The sequence below is a fragment of the Phacochoerus africanus genome, chromosome 7 (genome assembly GCF_016906955.1).
Source record: "Phacochoerus africanus isolate WHEZ1 chromosome 7, ROS_Pafr_v1, whole genome shotgun sequence".
Lineage (NCBI taxonomy): Eukaryota > Metazoa > Chordata > Mammalia > Artiodactyla > Suidae > Phacochoerus > Phacochoerus africanus.
In genome coordinates, this window is record NC_062550.1 from 5,890,063 (window position 1) to 5,912,814 (window position 22,752).

General features: G+C 49.4%; 1 protein-coding gene across 5 annotated transcripts in view; it reads left to right on the forward strand.

Annotated features, from left to right (window-relative positions):
* The window catches only part of PACSIN2 (protein kinase C and casein kinase substrate in neurons 2), a 132,038-nt gene that overhangs the window by 78,752 nt on the left and 30,534 nt on the right, over positions 1–22,752 (forward strand). For all 5 annotated transcript variants that reach the window (XM_047786067.1, XM_047786063.1, XM_047786064.1 and 2 more), the window contains one exon: positions 15,933–16,071. In XM_047786067.1, the coding sequence (XP_047642023.1) occupies positions 16,012–16,071 (60 nt within the window). In that variant the 5' untranslated portion in view covers positions 15,933–16,011. The remainder of the gene's footprint in view (positions 1–15,932; positions 16,072–22,752) is intronic.

A 22,752-nucleotide genomic window follows, 5' to 3' on the forward strand; every position in this document is an offset into this window, starting at 1 on the left:
AAGCAGGATTAAGCCATTAGCAACTGTACTGCTCCCACCTAATGTTTCATAGTCCACTGAACTCCCGGAGTTGTCACCAGGCCTGACTTCCCAGCCGCCATGATAAGGGGTCTTCAGTGGGAAGCCCCGGGGCCCAAGATCAGAGCGCCTGTCACAGTGCATGAGGCTGTGATCACTGACAGCCACGCCTCTTTTTACTCATTTTTGTAAAATACATGTGTTAATTGCTAATGATGTTCACTTTAAACTTTAGTATTTATGTGTTCAGGCCTGTAGCACTGGTGACATCCTTTGTCACCAGCGTTGTTCAGGAATCTCCGTGATGTGGACGTGCTCAGAAGCAGGGGCTTTACATGGACTGGAGCTTGTTTCACAGGGAGCCCCTGAAGATGAGTTCAGACCTGAACTTTGAGGACCTCACAGGGGGCTGCAAAGGTTAGAGCGGATGAAGTAGGGAAGTACTTTGCAGCCATCAAGGCACTGCAAATAACTTTAAGGATAACTTGGCTTTAATCCACTCAAGTTCTCCCATGATCTGTTGCCAGTAGGAGGCTCTTTTAAAACATTTTAAACTCAGAAAACTAGTCTTTTTAATTTGACACTCTTGAGGCGAAGGTAGTGGGATGCTGAGAAGATGCCCAAAGTCCCACAGCTATTCAGTGGCAAATTTGGGGCAAGTCTTCCAAATTTTGGCCCTGAGAGCCCTTTGTAGTGTAAAAAATGATTTCTGAGTCATCAAAAATTAAAATGTGTTCAGTGTAGCTTTATAGGGTTAGTTTATTTGAATTGTATGAATGTCTGTGTATTTTTCCTTAAAAATGGGCCTTCCTGGTAAGGTATACCAAGTGATTCCCTAAACCAGACTGATGAACCACCATCATCACTGCCACCATTCTTGCCTCCTGGGGGCGGAATTGTGTTCAGACATTCACAACATCCCGCTAAGACGAAAGAACAGCGGTCCTCTGGGGTATCCATGTGTGGGTAGCAAGGGTCCACGGAAGGTTGAATGGAATGAATCCACTGAAAATAGATACAGCGAAGGAATTTTATAAATGTTTCTTTACTTGAAGCTTTTTTTTTTTTTTTTTTGGTTCCTACCTACAGCAAATGGAGGTTCCCAGGCTAGGGATCAAATCGGAGTTACAGCTGTCGGCCTACACCACCGCCATAGCAATGCCAGATCTGAGCCACGTCTGCGACCTACACCACAGCTCATGGCAATGCCGGATCCTTAACCCACTGAGCGAGGCCAGGGATCGAACCTGAATCCTCTTGGATACTAGTTGGGTTTGTTATTGCTGAGTCACAACGGGAACTCTCTTGAAGCTTCTGAACAGCAGGCACCAGCTAATCTGATTTCTGTATTTACCGAGTGAGAAATTAGAAGCTGTGCTGAGACTCACTGTCCCCAGCACAGTTGAAGTCTCCTTTCACGTGAGCTTGTTCCTTTCTCTTTTCTATCCCTTCCTTATTCATGTGTAATAGTGCAGGTGCTATTTCACCACCTCAGATACTCTCAGATTCATTGCGGGAAACAATACCTCAAAGGCAGCAACATTTTTCTGCCCAGGTGTGTTTTGGGGCCATTTTTTTCCTCCTATGTCTCTTGGGGCGTCTTTCCATCGTTTCTCATGGGTGTGTAAGCTTCCCCTTTGATGCAGATTGAGGATATCAGATTGAACTCTTGCTTTTTAAACTGTATTTGAGTGTGAGCTCAGAGTCCCCAGTAAAGTAACTGGACAGAGCGGGAAGCTGTCTGCGCCACGACTGAAGTCTTGGCTCTGACTGGGAACAACCCGAACCCCTGCAGTCTGACCGTGAGGGCCCGGAGCAGTTGCGCGATCACAGTGTGATGTTATATGGCCCTAGGAGCGACAGGGAGGTGGCATGGACTCCAGGGAAAGTGCTTATTATACAATTGAAAAGAGCAGACCGCAGGATGGCTTCTCTGCCGTGATTGCAGCCAGACAGACGGTGGATGAGTGGGGAGCAAAGGGCTGAGTAATGGGAATAGGGCCCCGCCGCGAGCAGCCCTCCTTGTTCCTGACAGCCCTGTGGTGGCCAAAAGAATAGACATTTGGACTTGAAACAGTCACATGCTCAGCAGTACAGGGCAGGTTGAATGAGCCAAGCTACGGGAGCCAGGTTGTCACCCCTGAGAGGGAACGCACCTGCTTTGGAACCGATGCTGTGCTGAACCAAGTGGTGTCCATGTTGAATACTGTGGAATCGCTTCCCTGTTTAGAAAAATTTGTTTTTCTTTAACCTAACCCGACATTGTTTTTTTCTGTGGGAGGAAGAGGGCTGCCCTGTGGTTGACTAAAACAAAAAAGATATGTTTTTCCCCCACTCTTTTCGTCTGTTCTTCTCAACTGTAGTAGTCAAGGGTCTGAGCCATGTTTGTTTTTGGCGAAATGGCTCTGTGTCCTAATAGAGGTCCTGAGACTCGCTCTCCTCCCACCAGTTCTCTCTTCAGTCTGCAGCAGGCAGCTCTGTGCCATCAAGTGGTTGTGAAGTCTCTGCTACTTTCAGGAGGTGGTTTCCATGGCAGCCCCAAACTCTGTCTGTGAGAGCCGCTACTTTTTAATCTTGGAAGCACCTTTGCGTGTGTTTGACCCACACTGCCCACGTTGGTGGGTGCTTCTGGAGGATCCTCACCCCTCCCAGGGCCCATGGCCTTGGCGTGCTTCCCAAGAGGGGGCTGCCTTTAAAGCCCAGCGGCTTACAGTACACAAGCTGTTTCCTCATTGAGTGAATGCACTACCCAATGTTCCGGAGATTAAGCCACTTTATTTACTGATCTCTATCTCTTCCTTTGGGGAATGGTCACTTTTCCAGATGAAGTCATTGAAAACAAAACAGGCTGTGCCAAACACTTGAGCCATTTTAAGAAAGTTCATGCTTTGGTAAAGATGCAAAGCAGTATATTTCTCAGGCCTTACTCGCTGAGCACCCACCGTGTGGGAGGCAGCTTGAGGGCCAGAGAGAAGCGGGACGTCCTGTCCTTCCTAGAAGGGACTAATTGGACATACAAGAACAGCTTGAGCCGAGGCTGGAGGCAGAGAGGACCCAGAAGCTGGTGGGCCCCTGTGGTGGTCAGGCCCCTGGGGCTGAGCGGCGGAGGGCTTCCTGTGTGGCTGGTGGTAGACAGCCCAGGACCGAGCCACACATCCCCCACTATGGTTACTAAACCAATTTGTGGTTTAGTTTAACGTGTGCAGTGGTGTTTATGAAAGAATTCTAACCACGAGGGTTAAAACATAAATGCCCCAATTATTTTCCATCTGTGAATCTTCAGCCTGTGTAAGTCAAAAATTACCCAGACTTCTCCGTTCACCTTTTCTCATCCCGAATTCCTCCAGCAAGTTTTTTTGGAGTGACTGCTGTGTGGTCTGACTGGAGTTTTGAGAGGGTCACTGTGTTGGGAATAGACCGAGGGGCCAGGGAAGCCAGGACACTGGGAGGCGTCGACGGTGATGGAGCAGGGGAGAGGTGTCGGGGGAGTTGGGCACCTCCGGGAGGCCCAGCTGGTGGGGTTTTGGGGGGGTGGGGTGTCAGTTCTTGAGGTGTGCCTGGACATCCTCTCTCAAAGCTGTGGTGCAGTCACGTGGCACAGAGGGCCCCTCCTTCATCCCAGCACCTGCCATCAACAAAACAAAGCGGGGGAGTTCCCGTCGTGGCTCAGTGGTTAACGAATCCGACTAGGAACCATGAGGTTGCGGGTTCGATCCCTGCCCTTGCTCAGTGGGTTAAGGATCCGGTGTTGCCGTGAGCTGTGGCGTAGGTCGCAAATGCGGCTCGGATCCCGCGTTGCTGGGGCTCTGGCGTAGGCCGGTGGCTACAGCTCCGATTGGACCCCTAGCCTGGGAAACTCCATATGCCACGGGAGCGGCCCAAGAAATGGCAAAAAGACACACACAAAAAAAACAAAAAAACAAAGTGGGGTATTTTTTTGAACTTATTTTCGTATCCTGAAAGTACTACATGCTGATAAGCAAAATTTTCAAATAGTTTAGAAGGTTACGAGGAGAAATGTCAAAAATCTCTTCTCCCCACCCCTAGTAAGTCTGAGCCCCCACTGGGACTCTGTGCATTAGCACACGTCCGCGGGTACCAAGCGGGTTTTAATGCCAGTGTGGTCAGACGGTATCCACCGCGTTTCCACTGGAGATTCGGGAACAACACCGTGTCGTTGTCCATGTCTGCACACACTCCCCCGCCTCCTCTCCCCTGGCTGCCTGTGTCCTACTCCGGAGGCGTACCAGCACTTTTGATTCGCGATGGACAGTGAGGTGGTTTTCAGTGTCTTTTGTTTTTCTTGCTACTAAAAACAATGCCACAGTGAATATCTACCTTTGACCCTTGGGTGAGCTTATCTGTAGGAAAAGTTTTAGAATAGTTGGATCAAAGGCTAGGCCGTGCAGATAGGACAGGTATGGAGGATGATGCACACACCTGCTTGGTTTTCCTTTCTTTTTTTTTCTTCTGGTCTTTTTAGGGCCGCATCCTCGGCATATGGAGGTTCCTAGGCTAGGGGTCAAATCAGAGCTGTAGCTACCAGCCTGCACCACAGGCACAGCAACACCAGATCTGAGCCGCGTCTATGACCTACACCACAGCTCACAGCAACGCTGGATCCTTAACCCACTGAGCAAGGCCAGGGATTAAACCTGCGTCCTCATGGATGCTTGTCAGATTCATTTCTGCTGAGCCACGACGGGAACTCCAGCTTGGTTTTCAGTAGCATGTCTTACAAGCACTTGAGGCTTGATTTTCATGGGCTAGCGCAGGTGAATGATCTAAGTTACCAGGTAGCTTGCCAGTGATGCCAGACCATTCCTCCTTCAAGCAAGCCTGTGGGCTCCTTCCCTGCCAGGACTGGTACAAGGACCTTTGCTCCCTGGGGCCTCCCTCTGCTGGAAAGTCCCCTCCCTGGCCCTTCAAATGCCCACTTGCTATCCACCTTGGGTCCTCCGAGAGGCCCTGCCATTCTGCCTCCACAAACCCCTCCCTCTTGTTCTCCCCCCACTCTCTTAGAGTGCCTTAGTTATCTCTGTTCTCAGCCCCGAGGCTATTTTCACTTTAGTGCATATCAGTCTGCCCTATTAGGACGCTCAGCCCCAGGCAGGCAGGCAGGCAGGGACCCCAGGGCTTAGAAGAGTGCCTGGCACATCGTAGGCACTCAAACATCTGTTTATAGAATGAAACGGTAAATCCATTCCTTACTTAAGGAATGAGCTCCCCTCACTCTGGGCCAAACAGAAGCTTACAAGAAATTGTAGTCATTTCTGATGAATGAGGGATTTCCCACCTTGGATAATGAAGGAGAAACACACCGAGACCCAGTGTGTGCTCAGGGTGAGGCCTGCAGGGCAGCACAGACCAGGCCAACGATGGTGTGGGCGCAGTGAGGACGCGTCCTTCTCTGCTGCCTTTTGTGGTTACAGAGGACTGAGGACAGCTTTCTCCAAGGCCGACTTTCAGGGGAGCCGAGCAGCATGTGCCTTCACTTGGAAGGCTCTTGCCTTATAGCAATAGCTTTTTGGCCTAATGATCTGTTCTGCTTTTTCTTCCTGAAACAAATTAAGGGCATTAAGGGGAGCTGAATGTACTTATGTAATTTGTACCTTTTGTTTACCTGATACCTGTTATCAGGCCCAGAGGGGAGGAAGGAGGTTATGCCAGCTCCCAGGCTGTGCCAAGGGCACCCCTGGCAGCCCCATTAGCCTCCGAGGCTCTGCCCACCGTTTTAGGAATGGCTCTGACTCAGTGGTATTCACGTACATCCGTGGCAGAGGTCCCTGGGTTCTGGAGATCTGGACCGTTTTCCCCACCTCAGTCATGCCTGGATTCCTGAAAAATGCCTCTCTTTAACCTTTTAAAAATTTTATCTTAATACAATTTTTTTATTATAGTTGATTTACAGTGTTCTGTCAATTTCTGCTGTACAGCAAAGTGACCCAGTTATACATATATATACATTCTTTTTCCCATATTATCTTCTATCATATTTTACCACAAGTGATTGGCTAGAGTTCCCTGTGCTGTACAGGCAGGCCCTCATTGCTCATCCATTCTAAATGTGATCGTTTACATCTATTAACCCCAAACTCCCAGTCCATCCCATCCTTCCCCCTCCCCCTTGGCCACCGTAAGTCGGTTCTGTACGTCTGTGAGTCTGTTTCTGTTCATAGGTTCATCTGTGCCATGTTTTAGATTCCACGTAGACATGATGTTTGGTATTTGAAGAATGCCTCTTAGAATGTATTCAGCAAACATTTTTTAAGGGCCTACCCTGTGCCCAGGACACATATAGGGGACCACGAATATGGCTTTTCAGGTGATGATTTGTACATCTTCACACTTAGGATTTTCTTGCTCTCAAGTCTCAAGTTGGTTGCTTTTACACCTTTGATGGGCAGACAAGGTCCCGGGCAGAAACTCACTGTCCCTGCCCCTTGTGCAGCTAGAATTCTGAAGTCTCCGAGGGGAGCCTCCTGAGGCCTGCCCACTCCACCCATGAGCGGCAGCTCACTCAGTGGCCAGAGCAGAGCTGCACTCCTCCCAGAGGCCTCAGAAAGAGGAGGGAGAGAAGGGCTGCAGGTCCCCGTCGTTTATTCACTCAGTCACTCTGATCTTTGTGGAGCACCTCCTTCGTGCAGCACTGGGTGGGGGGAAACGCTAGAGCTGAGTGGTAAGGGAGACAGACAGCAGAGCGTGCAGTCCATGACCTACCCCGCCGCCCCCGCCACCCTACCGCTTGCAGGACCTCTACTATGGCTCCTCCCTGTCCCTTGACCAGTCTCTTCTCATATTTTATGAGATGGAAGTTCCTGTGGTCTTATCATCCACATCACTAGCTTTCTCTTTATCTTGTCATTCCTTTGTACAAGTCAAACATTCAAATGCATGTTTTGCAGCTGTTCCCATTGTGGCACAGTGGAAACGAATCCCACTAGGATGCGGGTTTGATCCCTGGCCTTGCTCAGTGGGTCAGGGATCTGGTGTTGCCGTGAACTGTGTTGTAGGTCGCAGACACAGCTTGGAGTTGCTGTGGCTGTGGCGTAAGCCAGCAGCTGTAGCTCCGATTCGACCCCTAGCCTGGGAACTTCCATATGCTGTGGGCGCGGCCCTAACAAAAGCAAAAAAAAAAAAACAAAAAACCAAAACAAAAAAGTGTATTTTGCTAGGAAGTTCCTTAAAAATTAAGACAAAAGTATTTGCTTATTTCCCAATTGCTCCTTTTTCATAGAGTCCTGTTCCTATTTTATGGGTATAATAACCCTTGACTTTCGTGGAGGTTTCCTTCCAGAGTTTATTAGAATTCCTCTCTTGTTCCTTGAAGTATCTGTTTTCGCCACAGATTGGTTCAGAGTAAAAGTTGTCCTGTTAATCCTGGTTCTACTCCTTCATGGTTTGGGTTATTTCATTGTTATTTATTTAATGGTTGAAGATCCTTGGTTATCAGTTTATGTTTTTGAAAGAACGGGGCTGATGTGTAGGAAGCTGATCTGGTTTCCCTGTTGGCCTCTGCCTTGAAAGGGAGGGAGGCTGACTGAGTTTCTGCAGAGCCTGGGTGTGGCCCCAGGTGAGTCTGGGCTTGATGGCCACAAGTGCAGTTCCATTTATTTATTTAATTATATTGTATATTTTTTTTTGTCTTTTGTCTGTTCGTGTCTGCACCCACTGTATATGGAAGTTCCCAGGCTGGGAGTCTAATAAGAGCTGCAGCTGCTGCTCTACACCACGGCCACAGCAACTCAGGATCTGAGCCATGTCTGCGACCTACACCACAGCTCATAGCAACTCTGGATCCTTAACCCACTGAGCAACGCCAGGGATCGAACTCGCAACCTCATGGTTCCTAGTCAGATTCGTTAACCACTGAGCCATGACAGGAACTCCCAGATTCATTTTTATGGTTAGGGATGTTTATGTATGGGGGAAAAATTCCAAGTAATATTCCTTGACAGTTCAGGACCTTTGGCCCTTAATAAGACAGCTCTGAGAACCCATCCCCCTTTCTCAGGAGCAGCCTACAAAGCAGGGTTTCCAGAGCTGGGAATGACTCGTCAGTGGACATGAGGTGTTCTGCTGGGGTTGGGCCGCATGGAGTCAGACAGTCTGGGTTGAGTCCTGGCCTCGCATTTGCAAGCTGTGCAAGTGATTTGAATTGTTTGCGCCTTGGTTCCTGTAAAATGAGAACAATAATTCACTTTTTACAGGGTAACATGCCTTCCTGTAACACGAGGACAGTGATTCACTTTTTACAGGGTTTTTGAGGAACAAAAACAATATGTCTAAAGCTGATACTAAGAGGAACTTGGTAGGTGGGAGCTGCTTAGATGTTGGTTTATGCCCACCCTGGGCTCCGGTGTGGAGGAACAGCCCACAGCTGGTCGAAGCAGGCTTGCTTTATTTGACGCGGACATGGCTGACTTCAGCCCAGAGAGCCTTCTTTGGGGCTTTCAGTCATTGGTTATTGAACACCTATGTGATACCATTAGGCAACTCTTCCATTTCCTTCCTTGGTGGCCTTGGTTGCACTGTGGGATTGACCATGGATCCTGGGGTGTGGCCTGGCCTGCAGCTGGTTCCCACGCAGGAGGCGGGCACATTGACGTCGACGTCCACACACTAGAACAGAGCGCCAGGATGTGGCTGGGTATTAGGGGGCTTTGTTCAGAAAGGCCATTTTTCTCTTAGTAGGCTGCGCCCTGTGCGCTCTCCTCTTACCTTAGAGCTATTTGTCTGCATCTAGGCCCCTGAGTCACACATGTCCACCCCTTTCCCCACCCACCCCCACTGTAAGGAGGGAGTTAAAGGATGCCTGGAAACCAGCTTTGAGGGAAGAGCGGGCATTGCGTTGACTTTTAGTGGCGGGACTGGGGATCATCTTTCTTCCTGTTCCTCGTTTCTCTGCCAAACTCTTCTCTGAGTTCTCTCTGGAAAACATGGGTTATTTTTGTTTTGCCAAGTTATAAAGACATTTAAAAAAAACCCAAAAAACTGCCCAAGTTGATTGGTACATTACGCCCCCTTAGCATTGAGTATCCAGTTTTTCTTGTCTTATGTAAATTTGTAGACCAGGCATTCTGGGATTTTATTTTGTCATCAGGCATTTACTACCAACTTCACTTTATTTGCAGTATTCTGTTTGTGTTTGACAAGTTTAACATCTGAGTGTCTCCTGATTTTCTCATCATTATAGTCCAGTTTAGTTTTTCACTTTTACTTAAAATAAATTGAAGTCTAGCTCATGAGCTGTTTGTATTCTCAACATTAGTTCAGCTCCTGAAATGTAGACCTTTTTTGAATGTATCATTGAGGCTCACCAAGAGCAGCTGATAATAAAAGGGCGTCCCCTCTTTCCGTTTTAAAGTTGACATAAGACCAGTGTGTCGTTAAACCACGTGATGCTTTCTGGGCTCTTCCAGTCCCCTCCTGACCATCTTCGAGCTTGGCTGTGGCTGGTGCAACTGAAGAGGTCACGTGGGCCCAGGGATGGTGGTTGATCATGGTGCTATATTGAGTCGGGGTGCCAGTCAAATCCTGGCCATAAAAGGGTGAATCTGTGACAAGAACATTTCTTGTCAGCCCTGAAGGAAGGCTGAGAGCTGATTCTGTTACTTTTGTAAAATCACCAGTCATGGATTTCCAGGAACCTTCTTGTCAGCCCCTCTTGCCCCACCGTTCCCTCTGCTTACGGATGGGAAGTGCTTCTCCTTTGTACCTGAGCAGAGCCTATTTGCCTGTGAGTCCCTTTCGAGCTTTTCCCACATCCTATGGAGGAAGGGACCCAACCTTGCTTTCTCGATATTTTTTAGCATTTTATTCATAATACCCATAAATTGTTTATTATATGTAAGGTGCTATAATAGGAACAACTTGAATTTTATTTTATTTTATTCTATTCTATTTTTTGTCTTTTTTAGGGCCACACCCACGGCAAATGGAGGTTCCCAGGCTAGGGGTCGAATTGGAGCTGCAGCTGCCAGCCTACACCACAGCAATGCAGGATCTGAGCCTCGTCTGCGACCTACACCACAGCGCACGGCAATGCCAGATCCTTAACCCACTGAGCGAGACCAGGGATCAAACCCGCAGCCTCATGGCTCCTAGTCAGATTTTTTTCTGCTGTGCCATGGCAGGAACTCCTATCACCTTTTATACTTTTGAGCAAGTTACTTAATCTTTAGTTTCTCATCTGCAAAAAGAAAGTAAAAATACCTACCTCATGGGACAGTTATGAAAAAATAAGATTGTAGAGTATAGCTAAAACTGTGCTTAGAAGGAAATTTATAGCCTTAAATGCATACAGTAGAAAAGAAAGGCTGAAAATTAATAAACTAAGCTTTCATTTACAAAGTTAGAAAAGGAACAACTTGAACCCAAAGTTGATAGAAGGAAGTAAATAATAAGGAGAAGAAATCAAGGAAAAAGAAAACAAATATTCAATAGACAGCTTAAGAAAGGAAAGTTGATTCTTTGAAACAAGAATGAAAATCAAGAAACTGCTGGTGAGACTGGTCAAGAGAAAAGGTATAAAAACTTAATGTCGGGAATGGAAAGGGGTTCCCTGGTGGCTCAGCAGGTTAAGGATCTCACATTGTCACTGCTGTAGCTCGGGTCACTGCTGTGATAAGGGTTTGATTCCTGGCCTGGGAACTTCTGTATGTCACAGGCACAGCACCCCCCCTCCCAAAAAAAAAAAAGAATGGAAAGGGATATATTACTATAGATCTTTCAGTCCTTTAATCCTGAGAGGATAGTATGAACGGTTTTATGCTAATACATTGGAAAAAATGAACTGGATTCCCTAGAAAACCACAACTTTTCAAAACTATCACAAAGAAATAGAAAATGAATAGTCTTCTACTTATAAACTAGAATCTGTGACTAGAACTGTTTAAAGAGGAGTAGCTGTTGTGGCTCAGTGGATTAAGGACCCAGTGTTGTCTCTGTGAGGATATGGGTTCCATCCCTGGCCTCAATCAGTAGGTTAAAGATCTGGCATTGCTACAGGCTACAGTAGAAGTGGCTTGGATCTGGTGCTGCCATGGCGGTGGCCTAGGCTATAGCTGCAGCTCTGATTCGACCCCTGGCCCAGGACCTTCCATAAGCTGGTGTGGCTGTAAAAAGAAACAAAAATAAAAAATAAGTTAAAAACTAATTAGTGCAAAGTTGCTGGATACATGGTAAATATACAAAATCAGTTGTTCTGTATGTTATCAGTAAACAGTTAAAGTGAAAAAATTTAAAGTTACTTTTTGTGATATCACATTAAATGCTGAGTAATACAGTAACCAAAGGTGTGCATGAACTCTATAAAAAAGACCATAGACCAATATTGATAGAAATTAAAGAACTGAATAAATGAAATACATTCCATGGATTAGGAAACTCAATATTATGAGGATGTCCATTATCTCAGAGTGGTCTCCTGATTCAGTGAGATCCCGATCAAAATTCCAGTAGAGTTGATTGGGTGGTTGGAACTGAACAAGATTTTAACATGTATATAGAAATGCGAAGGGTTGAGCATAGCCAAGCCACTCTTGAAGAACAAGTCAGAGGATTTCTTCTGCTATATACAAATAATTCTTATAAGACTGTGGTCATTAAGACAATGTGGTATTGTCGCAAGGACAGACGGAGTAGGGAGCCTACATAAAGATCTACACATCTGTGGACAATGGTGGCATTGCAGAACAGGGAAGTAAAGAAGCTCTTTTCAACAAATGATGCTGGAACAGAGGGATTTCCATACAGAAAAAAAAAATGAAACGTATATCATATCCTGTCATATATACAAAAATAATTTCTGAGCATGAAAAGTAAAAACCAATCAAAACAAAACCACTTAAAAGGTGATAAAGGTGAGTGAATATCTTTATGACCTCAGTACAAGAAAAGACTTCTTAAATAGAACATAGAAGGCAATAACTATGGTAGAAAATATTGGTAAGGTGTTCCCATCATGGCACAGCAGAAATGAATCCAACTAGTATCCATGAGGGTACAAGTTTGATCCCTGGCCTCACTCAGTGGGTCGGGGATCCAGCATTGCTGTGGTGTAGGTCGCAGACATGGCTCAGATCCCAAGTTGCTGTGGCTCTGGTGTAGGCTGGCAGCTACAACTCCGATTGGACCCCCAGCCTGGGAACCTCCATATGCCGTGGGTGTAGCCCTAAAAATACAAAAATGACCCCCCCTCCCCCCCAAAAAAAAGAATACCTAGGAGTTCTCTGGTGGCACAGTTAAGGACCTGGTGTTGTCTCTGCTATGACTTGGGTCACAGCTGTGGCATGGGTTCAATCCTTGGCCCCCCGGAACTTCTGTTTGCTACGGGGATGACCAAAAAAAAATAATAGTAATTAAGAATATCTGGAGTTCCCGTCGTGGCTAAGTGGTTAGCGAATCCGATGAGGAACCATGAGGTTGAGGGTTCGATCCCTGGCCTCGCTCAGTGGGTTAAGGATCCGGCGTTGCCGTGAGCTGTGGTGTAGGTTGCAGACGCGGCTTGGATCCCTCCTTGCTGTGGCTCTGGCATAGGCCAGTGGCTACAACTCTGATTAGACCCCTAGCCTGGGAATCTCCATATGCCGCAAGAGCGGCCCTAGAAAAGACAAAAAAAAAAAAAAAGAATATCTCTGCAACAGATGACACCATTAAGGACCGAAAAAGAAGACCTAGGGCAGCAGACATATGCAAGACAAATCAGATTAAAATCAGTGTTAGGGCTGTGTGGGTGTGGTCAGCTTGGCCCTGCTACAGATGTGACTGACCTTGGGGATGTCACAGTCACTGAGCACAGAGCTGTGGTGAGATAAAAGTCCCTGGATGAAAGGAAAGTTACCAAGTTGCCACCGTGTGACTCGGGCAAGGAAAGCTGGTCTTGACTTGTTCCATCCGGTCAGCTAGGCGCATGCCTCATCTCTAGTGCCCACTGCAGCTCCAGTGTTTCTTGGTTTTGGTACTGGGCAGGGTGTCTCAGTGATTCAGTTTCTTGCTCTTAGAAGTCAACTGTGCCTTTTTGTGCTGAGCCCAGTGGCAACCTCTTCTTGCCTCCTGGCACTTAGTAGACTCTTAATAAATACTGTGCAGAACTGATCTTTCACTAGTGTCTAAACCAGGGTGAACCCAGGCAGAAAATGAATTCCCCTGCCTTGAGCTTTTCAGGAGTCTCACTGCTTCTCCACCCAGAGCAGGCGCAGGGGAGAACAGTCTCTCCTGCACCTGCTCCCTGCAGCCAGCCAGGCAGCCTCGCCAGTGTATTGATTTGGCCACTTTGAGACTCACCTGAGCCAAAAGCTCAGATGTTCCCTGAGGATCCTGGACCAGAGACCAGCCGCTCTGGGGTGCTTCTAGGAGGGCCCTGGCTAAGAGCATTGAATTCCACAGAAAGGGGATGCTATGAAATGTGGCACCAGGGTCCAGGCCAGAGATGCCTGTCCAGCCTTCGTGATATCCCAGGGGGTAAAAGGACACGCTGCTTCTGTCTTTATGGAGCAGAGATCCTGCCAGCCTGCGGTTAGAAAAAGTGTGTGGGGGGCACTCAGGTGACTCTGGTTATAGAGTGTGTGCACTTGGAGTACTAGGCTTTGGGGTACCGTCATTTGCTTTTTACTTTAAATTTATTGGCTCTACAGGGCTGTATGCAAGTCTGGAAGCTGTGAAATCCATCAGATAAGACCTTTTAATTAGCGATTGGATCTTAGGTTATAAGACACCTGGTTTATTTAAATTTGAGGTCATCTTTCTAGAAAGCATCTTGGTATGATACAGAGAGCGTCACCTTAACAGACAGGTAGAGGGTGTCCTGCCGGTCTCCACCACTCCTTGCTTGGGTGACCATGGGCAGGTGTTACCTAACCTCCCTGAGCATCAGCTTCCCAACACTAAGTAGAGAAAAACGTAATGCTAGTGATGATAATAATTGCATTATGATTTCCTCTGTCCGTAGTGCTTACCAGGGACCAGGTACTGTTCCCTGTATGTACTGCCACATTTGACCCTCCCAGTCCTTCTGCGATGTAGGTTACATTACTGTCTGTCTTTTGCACGTAGGGCCACTGAGGCACAGAGAGGTTAGGTAACTTGCCCACCATTTGCCCAGCTAGTGAGTAATTGGTCTGGGATTAGAGCCCAGGCAGCCCGTGTTCCTCACTATGCTTCTAGATTCACGGGGAATCGCAGCGATTACATGTGATGATACGTGGGAAGGTACCTAGAACAAAGTCTTGTGCCCTGAGGGTGTAACGGTGTAGAGCACTCTGCCTACCCTGCCCTGCCTTCTCCCTGCCGTTGCTAAGCGCAGGCTTTGGACTGCTGACTGGGGGAGTCAGGAAGGCCTCAGCTCTCCGGTGGGTGCTCTGCATGCGGTGATGTGAAGGAGGTGGAAATGACTTTTTCGTCAGGTTGTGGGTGGCTTGTTTCATCAGTGTCATTTGTGCTTGTCAAGGTAGTGGGGGCCCTTCAACTTCTTCCCTCCAGCAGGGGAAATAATCTCCCCTTTACCCTTGCTCGAATTTAGAACATTGAATCATTGTTCAGAAGCAATCAATTAATGGAGTTCCCTGGTGGCTCCGCCAGTTAAGGATCCGGTGTTGTCACTGTTGTGGCTCAGATCACGGCTGTGGTGCGGGTTCCATCCCTGGTCCAGGAACTTCCAAGTGCCTCAGATGCTGGGGGGGGAGGGGGAAGGGGGGGCGGGGGAGAAAAGAAGTGATCGATTTAGCTTGTTTGTCTTTACTCTCTCTAGCTCACCCTCACCCAGACAGGGTCAGAATAAACTGAACAGGGGCCTCCGTGGCTGAGATGAGCCAGTCATGGAGAGCGGGAGATGGTGCCTGACACAAGCAAAGCGTGGTAGAAATTCGGTGGAGAGCGGAGTCAGGGGTTGCAGGTGGATTATTTCCACTCGTGTTTTACCTCCGGTCCTAGTCCTGTCAGATGGGTGGGACAGGCTGAAACAGGGCGAGCCCAGGGATGCAGGGACTCTGCTTTTGCAGGTTCTCCTCACCTGTTCTCTGGTCCTTTCTCACAGGGATGAGGCAGATTAGTAAAGTTAATGAATCTCTTGATCTAAGTGTATGGACTGTTCTTCAGAAAGCTCTTTGAGCCCTTCAGTAAACTCTTGAAAAGGTTGGCTTGTTAATGTGAAATACACACGCACATGCATGTAACACACACATGTATGTAACATACACATGTATGTCGGTGCTGAGGTTAGAGTTTATTGACTTTCTCCTGCCTAAAGGAAACTTTTTTTTTTTTTTTGTCTTTTTGCCATTTCTTCAGCCGCTTCTGTGGCACATGGAGGTTCCCAGGCTAGGGGTCTAATCGGAACTGTAGACGCCGGCCTACGCCAGAGCCAGAGCAACGCAGGATCCAAGCCGCGTCTGCGACCTACACCACAGCTCACGGCAACGCCGGATCCTTAACCCACTGAGCAAGGCCAGGGATGGAACCCGCAACCTCATGGTTCCTAGTCAGATTCGTTAACCACTGTGCCACAATGGGAACTCCCTAAAGGAAATATTTTTTTTAAAAAATTTGTTTTGTCTTTTTTTTTTTTTTAGGGCCTCATCCACGGCATATGGAGTTTCCCAGGCTAGGGGTAGAATTAGTTGTCGCCGCCAGCCTACGCCACAGCCACAGCAATGCAGGATCTGAGCCTCGTCTGCGACCTGCACTGCAGCTATGGCAATGCTGGATCCTTAACCCACTGAGCGAGGCCAGGGATTGACTCTGCGTCCTCATAGATACTAGTTGGGTTTGTTACCACTGAGCCAGGACGGGAAACTCCCAGGAAACGTTTTAGACTGTTCTAAACTGAAGGCGGTGATGGAGATAGAAGTTGTAAAGTGGTTTGTTTCTTTACCTTGAGAATTTAAAACTCACGGTGATATGTTTTTTGTTCATAGGTTTGTCTACGGATCTTGAGCATCTGAAACTGCCCTGCGAATCTAAGCACCGCCCGCTGCGCCCTCGCCCTTTGAAGCGATGTCTGTGGCTTACGATGATTCCGTTGGAGTAGAGGTGTCCAGCGACAGCTTCTGGGAGGTACGCCCGGGATCAGTTTCTTCCTGACGGACAAAGACCACGCCAGTGGTGCCTGGCGGGCCTTTTTTTTTTTTTTTTTTTTTGGCTGGGACCCGGGGCGTGAGATGAACATACCCCCAGTCAGCCAGGCATTTGTGGTCATAGCTGTGGCAGCAGGAATGGCTTCACTCTCACGGAGGTGGTAAAACGTACCTTGCTAGAAAAGTCCAGTCATGAAAGAGGTTAGAGGTGTTAATTAAGGTCCTAGCGGTCTGTCGGCTCCCAGAGCTTCCTTTCCGTGCTTAGCAGTGATATAACTCGGAGCGACGTGCGCTAATGACCATGACCGGGCTTGGCCTGAGAGGCAGCATTCTTTTCGACAGTGATGGACTTCGTGCTAGACCGCGCAGGCACGTGGCCAGAGGGCTGAGCGACTGCCCTCGAGCTTGTCGGAGCATCTTCTCCCTGACAGTCTGCGTCTGTGAGGAACTCCTTTCTGTTTCTTTCTTTCTTTTTTTTTTTGGAAGTCGCTCTTCCTGAGCCCCATGTACTTCCTGCCTGCGTGTTAAGGTGAAGTCCATTTTCGGTAACGTTTTGTTCATGTGGCAAAACCCCTCGAATCTTCCAGCGGCTGTGAGCTTCCTGGAGAGAGCGCTGGCTTTGCAATTGGAAAGATCTGGGTTCTGATCCCAGCTGTGCCATTACTCGCTGTCTGTGTGACCTTGGGCAAGTGGCTTGACTGATCTGAGCTTCAGGGTTTGCATCTCTAAGAGGAATGATACTGGTCTTCAAGGGAGGTGCCAGGATGAAGTAAACATGTGGATGTGGGCACCGGGTGGCGCTTTCCTGATGCAGAGGCTCAAGTGCTGCAAAAGATGCGCGTGGCTGAGGCCCTGGGGTTTGCCAGAGACAAGCACAGATTAGTTCTATGAGCTTAGCTTACCTAGGTGAGAATTCCATCTGACATCAAATACCATCTGATAGTACAGTCTAATAGAGACAAGTGATTACAGGAACCCAAATTTTGGGCTGAAAATTCTCTCTGCACTTTTTTTCTCCATGTATTGAGGGAAGGTCATTACTGACTTTTAGCTGGATACTTTATTGTATTAAGAGTATATGTTTAAGAAGTTCCTGTCGAGGCTCAGCAGTTAATGAACCCGACTAGGCACCATGAGGTTGCGGGTTTGATCCCTGGCCTCGCTCAGTGGGTAAGGATCCGGCGTTGCCATGAGCTGTAGTGTAGGTCGCAGATGCGGCTCGGATCCTGCGTTGCTGTGGTTCTGGTATAGGCTGGTGGCTACAGCTGTAATTGGACCCCTAGCCTGGGAACTTCCATATGCCGTGGGTGTGACCCTATAAAGACCAAAAAAAAAAAAGGGTATGTGTTTATGAGCACCTGCTGTGTGCTAGGCCCTGTGAGTTACAGTGGGAAATGTGACAGCCTGAGGCCCTGCTGCCTTCTGCATGCTGGCTCTGTGCCTGCACAGGAGTCATGACCCTGCCCTCCAGGAGCCTTTGGCTATGACATTTGGAGACAGGCTCCCTGAGGGTGGAGACAGATGCTTGTGTGAGGTGCTGTAGGATTTGCTGGGGTGCACAGGGGGAAGTGGGGCTCCCCCGGGAAGAAGGCAGGAAAGATAGCAGGGAAGATGGGCGCATTTGGTACTTACTAAGCACTGGCCGTTTGCCAGGTGAGTGAGTGAGTAAGGGGTGTTCTTGGGAGGAGAGTTTACCCACAGGGACATGGTATCAGCCGGAAGTATTTAGTGGGTATCTGGAGGGAACCCTTTCTGTGCTCCCCACCACTGTAGTGAGTGATTTGGAAAAGGCGAGGGATCTGATTCCACAACGAAGGTGCTGGGAGGAGAAAGGACGGCGGCCTCCATGGGGAGTGAGGGCAGTGAGGCCAAGCTGCAGCCCTGCCGCCCAGTGCCATGGAGGCGGAGGAGAGGGGTCTGCTACTGGACACGGCAGAGAAGATGTGTGGAGTGGGTAGGACTGAGCTTTGAGTTGGGGGCAGACAGAAGGTGCAGCATTCTAGGCCAGAGCAGTGTCTGGAGGCCGCAGCGAGCGTGGTCTTACAGAGAACTGAGGACCTTGACCTCTTTGGGGCCAAGGGCCTGAATGGAGGTGAGAGGTCACGTGGGATTGTACCTGTAGGTTTAGGCCAAGTGAAACTGGTTCCTTAAGAGAGTGTCCCTCTTAGGCATCATTTGGCCAAAGTTGGAGCCTGGCACATCCTGCCTGCGGGCACACACCGCAGCGGGTTTAGGGCAGTTCGGTTGCTTCTGGCAAGTCTTCTGGCTCACCCTGGGAGCCTGCAGGTGGAGCCCCTGCATCCTCCACTTCCAGACCCTGCTTCAGAGTCTCCTCTTTGGCTCTGGGCTGACGTGCAGCAAGAGCCTAGGCTATAGCCATGGCACTTTTCAAGCGTCACCGTGCTTCCCGGGAAAACCTGGGTCCCCTCTGCCCTGGGTAGGCTCTGGGAACACGACAGTGGGTTTGGCCCCAGCAGGCCTGAGGGCTGCATCCTGAATCTCTGAGGGCCAGGCTGGGAGTGCACACTGCTGATTTCAGGAGTGGGCCCTGCGTCTGCCTCATCTCAAGGCAGGCGCTCTGGTCAGCTTCAGCTATACATGAAGTTAGAGCTCAGATCTCCCGGGATGGAGACAGGCTGGGACTGCTCTGTCCTGCACTCTCTGTGGGCACAGGGAGCCGTTGCGGAGAGGAATATTTTGGAGATGAAGAGGACATTAATATCTCCCCTTAAAATGTTCTGGAGTGTCAGCCCTAAAGAGTTGGCACATAACTCTTAGTATTTGCCGTCTCCTCCAAAGAAGGCTGACCCTGTGGGTGCCTCTCAGAGTCGAGCACTGCGGACATAGCACGTCAGCTGGGCACATCTCCACCTGTGTCACTCTTTTGTCTGGAAAGCTGTGCATGTGGAATGATGTGCACTCTTCCCATCCTTCTAGACTAATTCTAAAGGTAACATATTTAGACGATGCTGCTGCCCCCATGTTCATGGGTGCCTTAAAGCCTGATTTGGCACCTGCCATGATCCAGGCCCTGGGCTGGGTCCTGGGGTCCCAGAATGAGTGCATAGTCTTGGGACCCAGAGCCAACATTTGCCATGGCGGCAATCAGGGGCAGTGGGGCAGGTACTGTGAGTGGACAATGAGGTGTCTGAAAATAACTGTCACCTTGCCTATCAGCAGCAGTGGTCCATTCCATGTGTCCTCTGGCCACCTCCCACATACACAGAGCAGGACAGACTTTTCTGCGTGATGGCCTCGATGTGGGTGTCAGCCTCCTCACCATCCCGCAGCCCTCAGGCATAGCTCAGGCATCCCGCAGCCCTCTAGCAGGCTGCTGGCTTGCCTTTATTTCTCTAAAGTGTCTAAATAGAACCCTTAATTCCTTCTTTCCAGCAAACTAGTATCCGTTGAGCCATGACCAAGGATTCGTAGGGCACTGGCCTCTCCTATACCATGTTCTGTCTCTGCCCCACAGCCAGGGGAGCCCATCCAGAAAAGCAATGGGGGACTCCCGGCCCTGCATGGCAAGCTTCACTTTTCTGCATCACCTGCAAAGTAAAAGCACTCTCTTTAACATGACTAAGACACGAGCATGTGCTGGCAGCTGCTGGACGCCTGGCCCTTCCTCAGGAGCTCTGTCCCGGGCTCCCGTCCACAGAGAGCTGCCTCCCTGCCTGAGATGGTGGGGGCTGAGGGTGGTGTGGTCTTCCCTCCAACCTGACCTCCCTGATATCTTCCCAGGGAGCTTCTCCTCCAGGCAGCCTTCCTTGGTTCTCTCAGCAAGCTTAGGCAGCCTTCCTACTTGCCCGCCCAGCAAATTGTACCATCTGGTTCTCACCTGGAGATCTGGTACTTAGCACTGTGCCTGACACACTAAATGATTGTCAATTAAATGTACAGGTGCATCAGAGAAAAGATAAGCTTTAATGCTGGGTAATAAGATCTGCTCTGCTCATAAAAAGCTTACAAAAACTTGGAATTAAAATATGTATGCAGCTAACCATAATACTGAGCAGAAACCGTTCTTTCAGTGAATATTTACAGACCGCCTGCTAGGTGCCAGGTCCTGTTCTAGGCCTTGGGGATACAGCATGACTTAACTCTCAAAAATGACTGTTATGTAGTCCAGATCAAATGCTCTGTGGATGTGAAGGAGGGCCCCCCCTTGTGAGAGGACGTGCCGAGCTGTGTAGGGGTGGCTCCAGGAGAGCAGTGACCTGGTCGCCCCTGGTACCCTGTGCATGGGTGTGTCCACACTGTTATCGCCAGCTGTGCCCAAGAGCTCTATGCTTATGGTCTGTGCTCTCTGGGAAGGTTAACCCATGAGAAGTTTAGAAATGAAACCCAGCCATAGCAGTTAGCATTTATTGCACATGTGCTCTGTGTCAGGCCCTGCTCTGGCTCACATGGGTGCTCTCAGCCCTCACAGCCGCCTCTGCGATTGTCGTCCCCACATTACAGGTGGGGAAACTGAGGCTCAGGTGCTTTGCTAGAGCTCAGAGGTGGTGGAGCTGGGATTTGGGCCTAAGCACCTGCTCTCCAGAACTGCTCTCCTGCCTCTGCTCGCAGCCCTGGGAGCTCCTTACAGAAGAGAGGTATTCCTTTTTGGTAACTGCACACCTAACATGCTTGTGCTTCTGTGTGAGGAAGTAGTGTCCTGTCTGGGTTCAGCCCTGGTGCCGGCATTGGTAAGTGTGTGACCCCTAGGGTTTAGAGAAAAGGAATAACTGCTCAGGGCCCTGGGCGGTAGCAGCATTTATTTCCTGCTTCCCAGGATGGTTGTGAGAATTATGGGCAACATCTGCAGGGCCAGGGTCCGAATGGCTCCCGAGCCCGAGTGGTCTCGCTTTGTCACCTCTTTCATGCATTAATGTCCCCCCACCCCATGGACACAGGAAAGGTGGACACATCAGGTGGCCCTCCATCTGATCAGCGCAGGCTTGCCCTCCCTGTCTACACGCCACTGTTCTAAATCCCAGGTAAGGAGCCGCTCCATTTTTTCCTTCGGAGAATAGAACACTCAGGGTTTTTTGTTGTCATTTTATCCTCTGAAAATAAATTTATGTTTTCTCATCTGATTTCAGTGATGTCACTGCAACTTGGGTAAGCCCTGTAGGAGAAGACATTTCTCTTTCTACTCAGTAAGAGCTAGAAATGCATGACTTTAGAACTGGTGAGAGCTCAGTTACACTGCGGTGGCTTAGCTCCACTGAGACATCTTGATACAAATGTTTGGGGTTGGTGCTGAGGGACCCAGGTACAGAGATGGGAAGCAGGGGCTCATGTCCTGGGGGAAGGACAGGGGTACCAGGAGTCGTGAAGGTTAAACCGAGGACTGGGGAGGGCGGAACACGGCGGAAGTGCTGGGAGGGTGGGCGTGGGGGGTGCTACCTGGAGGAAGTGCTCTTTATTCCTACTTTTCCACCTGCGTGATTTCCACCCTAAGTCATTTGGCGTTGTACCCGGGGGCTCATGGACTTCAGACGTCTCCCTTGCCGTCCTGTTCACTATTAGAGCTTCTGCCAAAAGCAACTGGTCTTCGGCGAGCCCTTACTTAACAGAGCTGGAAAGGATCCCACTGCCTGGATGGGCGGCAGCCCGTACAGCCGGGAGGGGCTGCTCCTGCAGCGCCCGTGGAGTGTGAGGGAGAGTAAGAGAGGGCAGTGACCCGGTCACCAGGCCACGTCCTGGGCGCTTGGCTGAAGGATGAGTGTGTGCACGTGCACTTGTGCCACGAGACTGGGCGCTTGGGGCGAGGGCTCACAGATGGGGCATGTGCTGTGCTCAGGAACAAGCCCCCAGGCATCACTGGGTCTTTATCTCGCCGTGTGAGCAATGTGTGCCAAGAGGGCAGAGCACAGTGAGCCTGGCCCACAGCCGTGAGGGGCGGGTCAGGTCCAAAACAGCTTGTTTAAAACACATCCTTCCTCTCTGCGTTAGAGTGTGTTCTGCCTCTGAGTTAGAGCTGAGAAGTGGAATTTCTCAGTTTCCGTTTCATCTGTTTTTCAGTTTGTCATTTCCAACATTTAGGTTAAATATTGATAATGCAGTTGACCTCTGATGTTGGTTGTCGAAGTTTGGATTTGTGCTTTAAAACTCTCGAACAGCGAAGGGCACCTCTGCGGGGCCCCGAGCCTCGTTTTCTTCACCCTCCGACTTGAGTGGAAAGTTCAGGCACAGAGGGTAGGGCTGGTAAGGGTTGGGGCAGGGTGAACTGGAAACTGGGAATTGGGGCAGAGGGAGGCCCGAGGCAGTGCCAGGACTAGTTTGGGTCAGAGTTGAGCCAGAGCGTGCAGACCAGGCTCAAGGTGGCTGGAGATTGAAGCTGTTAATAAACAATAGCAATGGCAGGGCCCCGCCAGGTAAACCGCCTCACCGTCTTTTGAGAATGGGGAGCCCCAGGAGGTCCGGGCTCGTCCAGGCAGGCTTCAGGGCAGCGCTGAGTGAGGAGCTCCTAGACCTCTGTTCCAGGGCAGGGCCAACTGGGAGCCCATTTGGGTGAGCTGGAAGGTAGCTGGGAGAGCTAGATGTGGAATCCTGCAGAAGCGAGGACGGCCGGAGCAGAGTTTGAGAGCAAGGCACAGAGTCCATGGCTCTCCAGGACACCTCTTCCACCTTGGTGTTTTCAAGCACGCATCACAGGTTTCACAACCCTAAGCCT